Source organism: Benincasa hispida, chromosome 6 (assembly GCF_027475165.1).
Source record: "Benincasa hispida cultivar pf3 chromosome 6, pf3_genome.v1.1, whole genome shotgun sequence".
NCBI classification, from domain to species: Eukaryota; Viridiplantae; Streptophyta; class Magnoliopsida; order Cucurbitales; family Cucurbitaceae; genus Benincasa; species Benincasa hispida.
The window spans coordinates 11,354,264-11,362,248 of NC_143483.1; the positions used below are offsets into that span (position 1 = coordinate 11,354,264).

Consider the following 7,985-nt stretch of genomic DNA (forward strand, 5'->3'; position numbering starts at 1 on the left):
AACAAAAACAAAAAAATAAAATCAGTACCAAACAAAAACTAATATTTTCGTTCAAATTTCTTAACCATGGAATTTAGGTAGGTATTCACTTATTTATTCTCTCTTGAATTTCTTATTAGTCTTGGTTGTAATAGAAAAGAAAGAAGTCCAAGTCTTGAAAATAATCACTCACATATATTTAAATTCATGGATTCAATTCATTTGGGATTGAATTCAAAGACAATCCTTATTTGATTGATGGTTGAAAAACCATACATAAATCTGTTCTTAATCGTTTAATTGATTCTCGATTTGTTCATCATTCAAAATACTTAATTTTATCTAATCTATTAATTTTTGGTCTTTTTATTAAAAGAAAGAAAAAATTGGCACAAGAGAAAAACTATTCACAAAATCAAAGTTTGGAATTCAAAGTATAGATAGTATTTTCCATCCATCCACCATTAAAAGTAATTTCCAACACTTCATTTTCCAACCTCCATATTCCTTTCCCTCCTAATCACTTTCCCTCCCTGCTTCCTCCAACTCACACACAAATCACATCAAAGTCTTTGAGTTTAATTTGAACCAACTTTAGTGTATATGGATTGGATTGGATTGATTGAAAAACTTTTGGGACCAATTCGAAAATTCGGATTGGTCTGATTGACTATCCAAATGACCCGAATAGAGTCTCCAACCCAATCCTTAAAATTCGAGTTAAGTTAGGTTGTCGGGTTATTTATTTTTTCTTTTCTTTTTTTATTACTTTTTTTATTACCTTATAATACTTAAATTTGTGTACAACACATATTAATAATTAAAATTTCATAAAACTCAAAGGTTAAATATCAAAATCCAAGATATCTATCATAAACTTCAAACAAACATCCTATATATATATATATATATATTAGAAATTTGGGTCGGGTTAAGTCAACCCGGATTTTTAAAAGTGTAACCCGAGCTGAACTCAACCCAATCCGAAATTATAATTAACCCAACTCAACTCTTACAATTTGGATTGGGTAGTCTGGGTTGTTGAGTCATTTGAACACTCTTACTTTCTACCAACATTTTGTAATATTTTAATTCTAATTTAGGAAAAATATCAACCTATCAACTTTAAGCATTTTATCAATTTAAACCCTTAACTCTTGTAACTATATTAATTTATATCATCTATTATTTTTCGTTCAGGAAAACCTGAAGTAAAACTTATAATCATGTGAATTAAACCCCTAAACTTTTATAAACGAATCACACTCTTAGACATAATTTCTTTTTAAAATTGTCCATGCATTTACTCTAAACCTTCGTAACTGAATCATTTTTAGAGTTTAAATTGATACAAACTCAAAATTTAATGGTATAAATTGATATTTCTCCTAATATTTATTTATACATTTAAAATATCTAAATGTTGAAAAAGAATCTTATTACGAAGATAAGTGAACAACATCTTCATTAGTATGAAGCAAAACTCGGACGCTTATATATACTTCAAAGTAGACAATATCATGTCAATATAAAAGATCGATCATCTCTAACACAATATTGTAAAAAATATTCCCTACCTGCCCAAATCATCTGGTGGTCAAAAGAGAAGGAAAAAAGAAAGTATAAATAGAAGACAAAAGGAGCAAGAAAAAAGCATCGATCCTACGAGCAACATCAAACACAAAAATGACGAAGAATTTGAAATTCAATAATGGGTTGGTTGTGTTAGTTTTTACCTTCATTTTGCTGCTTTATTGTGCACAAGGCCGTCCATTGCAGCGCATTGATGAGCTTGTTGAGCTTTGGGGAATGAAGCACTCCGGTCCAAGTGCCTCCGGGGATGGCCATTGATTCTTAGTCACCATATAATAAACATTGGCTTCGTTGCCAAATGCCTTAAATTGGTCATACGACTGATACTTAGATACATTATCGACGATGTCTATTCTATATGTAATGCTTATATATAGAATATAAGTTTAAATCTCATTTTCGTCTTATGTTCTATTTTGATTCTTGAACTTTTGAAATGTCTATTTTAGTCTTTGAACTTAAAAACAATCAGCTTTGTCAATGTTTATCCGTTCATTTGACATGAAATTATGCTCGTACTAACATGTTTGTATACGTATTCAAAGCTACGTTATTAATTTATTTATATTAAATTAAAAGTAAGGATCAAAATAGTTTTTTTTTCTTAAGATCAAAGTATAAAATAATAAGAACGATTGATGAATGTTGATGCTTCTTGGAATTCTAAGAAGCAGTGTGGTAGCATGGGCATGGGTGGTGTGTGACTCCCTTGGATCTCGAATCTTTGTTGGATTCTGAAAGTTTGCCTAGGAGTGGTTGGTCAAGTTGTTAGAAGCTCAAGTGATCATTGAGGGCCTTCATCATCTCGTCCCTCCTTACCCTCTCTTCTTTTCTATTGTGGCTCTTGGGATGTGGTTAATTTGGTAAATAACTACTCATCGAATTTTATTGAAGTGAAGAATGTAGTTGATGAGATCAATATGCTGACAAGGCATTTGGGAATTGTCTCTTTCTCTTGCTGCCCTCATGTTCGAAATCAGACTGCTCATAATAATGCTGATTTTTCTAATTCTTTTGGTTCTTTTTATCTCTCCAATTTGGAAGATGTGAGGAGATATTGAAATTCTCGTATAGTTACTCCCTATTCTCAATAATGAGACCTACATGCATTATTGATTGTATATTTCATTGTCAAGTCCATCTTTGAGCTAAAGGTCCTTCAAATAAGACTTATTTACATCATTGCATACTTCATTTTCAAGTTTGGCCTACAAATTTAAGTCTTTGTTCTTATTATTGAAGAAATTATGTATAACTTTTGAATATTACTATCCTACCCCTAGTCGCTATAGCTTGCAAAGCTTTATTCCATTTATAACGCTTTAAAGAGCATCATTTTTATTACCTTTTTGCTTTTTCCACTTTCATATTGGAACTCTATCAAACCTTTTTTTACCTGTCTTGCTTCAAATCATTAATATCACTGAGAATCATAAGGCTATAGATATTAGCCATTGATAATCATCACATTATTTTTAAGAACATTAAAAATTGTTTTAGATTCACTGACCTTTCAGTTAAATCAGAAGGAATCATTAAGCATATTTAATAACAAACCAACAAACTTGACAGCTAGGCTTTACTTGGTAACAATTATCAATACAAATTACAAAGCTTGTAGATCTGAACATTTCACATTTAGAACATCAAGGCATTTTTCTTTTGCAGAAATGAAGTCTTGGAATTGACACATTCAGAATTCCTTTTGTTCATATTGGTTTTACTGTCTATGATAGGATGGGACATTCACGAGCGCATTAGTACTCTTGATATCGACAAACGATATGCATACAACATTAACAAGCATAAGTATCTTTGATTTCAACCGACGATGTGCAAACAACAACATATATCATTATGCAAGAACTCTAAGAAAACTAGCAGTCCTCCCCATAAAAACATGGTTAGGACTTTGGCAATAAACAAAACAAAACATATCTTGACTCCTAAATCTACTCCCACATATTCCCCAATTTACTAACTGAAAGCATTGATATATGTTCTATTTCTTGTCAATAAGAGTTGGGGTTACCAGTATAGTTGTATCGAGCTCGAATGTTGTGATGGTTATATCTCGGATCTCCATAATCAACAGCCTTGATGACCATAGCTTCACGACGTCCATCTTGCTCTTGAACTGCACCGAACACAATTTCATTTGTCTCACAACTCTTCTCGTAGTAGGTCGTCGGACCTGCTGAATATTGCCGATGGTGGTATTGCTGCTGCTGTTGATGATGATGTTGTATATGCTGCGGTTGATGATGATGCTGTATTTGCTGTGGTTGCTGCTGTTGATGGAATTCACCATCCCACCCACTAAAGTAGCTCCTGTTCGGCTTGAACTGGTGAGATCGATCGAGGTCTTGTGTCATAAATGGATAGGTTTTTTTTATTGTGGGAGTTTTTGTTTCGATGGATGGTGGCTCGTCTTCATCTGGAATCACAAAACTTTCTTGCAAGGGCCAAGCATTTGGATGTCTGTTAACTGTTTGAAACTGCTGATGAATCTGGTTATTAAGAGGCTTCCTTCGAAATCCAGTCAACAATCCCCCAAAGATATCGGCCATAGATGAGCCGCTGTTGACGAAAAGCCTCCCGAGAGAACCAAAGAAGCCTTCCTCCAGTTTCTCTGGCTCATCTTCACTTGGAATCAAGGAGGGCCTCACTGACTTCAGAGGAGGTCTTTGGTATGGGGCAACTGGTGTAGCTTTCATCATTTGCTGACTTCTCACATCCTGATCCTACCACCCAAAAAGGAAAAAGAAGAATAAGTTTTGAATATGACATGAGGCTTTGAGAGTCCATTTCATTTTCAGCCAACTAAAGATCAAATAAAATTTTCATTTTGTTAACACAACCAAGTGGTCTCTAATAAAATTGCATCTTCATCTCAAATGACCTCTTTTAATACAAAATATATAAGCACTCAATTTTCCTAGGATACAAGAGATTACAAAGACAAACGAAAAGGCAGTAGAAGCTATTGTAAGATAATGGAAACCAGAGTCCAATCAAGACCCACACGTATCCGCTTGGCAGAACCGAGATGTTCATAGCAATGTAGATATATCTGAGACAACATAATTACTTGTTTGGTAAAAAAATTGTAAAAGGCTACCTTCTGTGAAGAAAACATCGCTTGCAACCTACGTTGGAGCAAAGCAAGCAGGTAACCAAAAAGACCCGCAGCAACCAGCAATACTACCCCTGCAGATAGAGATTGTGCACTTCATGTCACCAATAAGAATAAACAGCAGAGATGAAGAGTTTATTTTCTAAGAATGACAAATGAAAATGGCAGGGATGGTAGGCTTTTCATTCTACCTAAGTTGAGACTATCAGCATATTGGGTATTGCAGTCGTCGTAGTTGAGTTCAATCTCTCGAATTGCCTTGTTTCCTCTGTCTATAACCAAAAGAGAGCAGCTACTTCCCACATAAACGACATCGAAATCATTTGAGAACTTAGCATCTTCACTTGGACCATCAATATGACCACTCCCTTGGTTCCATCTACCACCAGCAATAGTTGTAACCCCTGTAGTTAATAAAGATTAGCTCGCACATACCGGAGTTTTTACCCTATGGTAATCGACACGGCTAGAAGTCCCATTTGCTTAGAGTCTTAGATTTTGTAACCGTTAAGATTTAGGAAACATTCGTAATCAAGATGTGCTGAATTTTTAGAGCAGAATATACAAGGAAATGAAGACAAGTAGTTAACAATTTGGATCCTGCTGCAAAAATCAAATTGAAAATTGAATTTTGGGTGCTTGGAGAGGGAATTTCTAAAATATTTGTCAAATTACCTGTGTCACTAATCTTTCTGATAGCCATATTCATTGTATCTGCAATGTATATATTTCCCCTTTCATCTAAAGTAAGTCCTTTTGGATGGTTCATTCTCGCTTCTCTCGGATGACCATCGACATGTCCAGAGTATCCTTCTGCTGATCCCGAAACCAGCTTAGGCCTGCTAACTACAAATATCCATAACATAAGATTACAGCAACTTCACTAGAAAGCACATGCATTGCACAGCCAGACCCTTTCATGAAACAACCCACTAAATTTTATTCAGATAGTGAATATTGAATGCCACATCTCTTGGCAAATGGCTTTACAGAAGCTGGTGCTCTTTCTTCAGTGATTTCAGGAATGAGTTAAATGTTTATTTCTGGATAAAATATTAAGAAGCACTTTAACCATACAAAACTTGGAAGGAGTCTTCCTAAGGAAACTCAAAAGCATCTCATTTAGATACACAAGCTTTCACAACAGAAGTACTTAATAAGCTCAAGGGATTTGGCACAGAAATATATCAATGAAAGAAATAAAGGTCCAAAACTGCTACCATTTAAAAAGTTCTATGAGATAGAACTAACAAAAGTACATTATACTCCAAAAAGTGGAGCCTTCTTCAAAACGAAAGTAAAATGCTCTGTAAGTAAAGTTAATCCAGAGCTCAAGAAAGAGTGGAAAATTAGCACTCCTGCAGAAAGTTAACTAAGAAACCAAACTTCAATTTCAAACTTGCAATCAGGAATAGCAAGAAACAAAAAATTAAACAGCTCAATCTTCATCATGTGGCAAAGAAAAATGCATGAAAATATAATGTTAAGCCTTAAAGTTGCTTACATCGAGACAATGGCATTGAGATCTTATAGATGTTACTGTTTTCCGCATCTAAGATCAGAAGCTCCCCACTAGGCGACATCTCAACTGAATACGGATCGATTCCCAACTTACTGCCATCAAACACAGTCTCAACTGTATATCCACTCTCGAATTTCATCATCGAACGGCTAGAAACAGCTGAGAAGATTGAGGAGAAAACCCAGTTTAGAAATTACATACAACTTCATTTCCCTAAGCAAAAATGAAAGAATGCAAAGCAGCTAAAGAAGATCCATACCAGTTTTGGCGCTGGATTTCATCGACCACAACTTCTTCACAAGAGAAGAAACCACATTCGAAAGAACCCCTCGAACAATTTCTGTTAAAAAAAAAAAAAAAGGAAATGCCGTATTTAAAGGAGGGAAAATTGCAAAAATCATAAGATTAAGAACATGGGTCTTTCTCATTCTTGTTCCTTTTCTTCTTCACTATCATCATCATCATCATCATCATCATCATCATTATCCTATATACTTACTTGCAGGAGGCGTGGCTGAAGCAGAAGAAACCCCACCAAAAAGAAGAAGAAAAACAAGAGCAAAAGCGACCCAAATCCTCGCCATTGTCGAAAATGAGGAAGATTGAGAAGCAAAACCCTCAAAAACTTAAGGGGTTGAAGCTACACATTTTGAGGAAGCACTTGAGTAGAGACCCAAAAATAAAGTTGACCGCTTTTCACCTCTACATATCAACCATGTGGTACCCTTTTTCTCAGAAGGAATGACAGTGAAAGAGACAAAGAAGGTTTAGTGGTTTTAGAAGATGCAATTGACGAAAGAGAGCTGTCCAAAGAGTGAAAAAAAGTAAAGTAAAGCCAAAACGAAAGCTGAAAGAGCAGGAGAAGAGGCAAAGGGATATCGCTAATTGTAATTGCTATGGTACAGTGGAGTAGCGAGAAAGATCCGAATCACATTCCCTGCTTTTAGTGTTAACACATCAAAATAACTTCATTTATTTCAACTTTAAGATTTTGGACTTAATTAATAACAATAATATTTGGGTGATTTCTTTTTTTCTTTTTCTATCTATCCGACTCGCTTACACACACTTCTACTAATCTTAGGTAACAATTTAAATTCTACACTAGAGAATTTAGTGAATTGAACTTCTAATCTCGAAGTTGATGGTATATGTTTTATGCCAATTGAGCTATGCTCATTTTAAAAGTAACGGTTAAATATCGTTGTCCATTTTCGCTGTAGTTTTCTTTTTAAATTTAATAAATTTGAAGATGGAGATTTGAACCTTGACTAATGTTTGGATATAATCTTTTAAAAAAATAATTGTTAGTTAAGTTACTTTAGTCCTTAAACTTTGAAGTTTGAGTTTATTTGGTCCGTAACCTTTGAAATGTGTCAAATTGGTTTCTCAATCTTAAAATATCTAATAGATCCTTGAATATTTAATTGTAACCGGTGGATTTATGACATATTTAAAATTCTTTAAAAATAATTCATCGATTAGATATGAATATGAATTTGAATTTGATATTTAATAAAACTCTTTTTTCTTTTTTTGTCTAGTTAATTCAGGAAATTTTAAAATTATTGAAATAGGTCCAGAACTTTTTAGATAAAATTTAAAAATTAACGATTATTGGATATAAAATTGAAAGTTCAAAATCAATTAAATAGATACTAGACAAAACTTCTAATTCAAATGTTTAATATAAGACTAATAAAATTGTGTGATCAAATGTAATAAATAATAATAAAGTCTAAGAACCTGTAGTAA

The 7,985-nt window shown here is 33.8% G+C and overlaps 1 protein-coding gene across 1 annotated transcript; it reads right to left on the minus strand.

The window, feature by feature from the left end:
* Nucleotides 1–3,344: 3,344 nt before the first annotated feature.
* Nucleotides 3,345–7,204, minus strand: LOC120080336 (uncharacterized). Its single transcript, XM_039034979.2, has 7 exons — nt 6,730–7,204; nt 6,490–6,570; nt 6,213–6,389; nt 5,384–5,554; nt 4,900–5,112; nt 4,694–4,782; nt 3,345–4,316 (listed from the first exon to the last, which is right to left on the minus strand). The coding sequence occupies exons 1-7, from the start codon at nt 6,812–6,814 to the stop codon at nt 3,585–3,587; spliced, it is 1,548 nt and encodes a 515-aa protein (XP_038890907.2). The 5' UTR covers nt 6,815–7,204; the 3' UTR covers nt 3,345–3,584.
* Between the last annotated feature and the right edge of the window lie 781 nt (nt 7,205–7,985).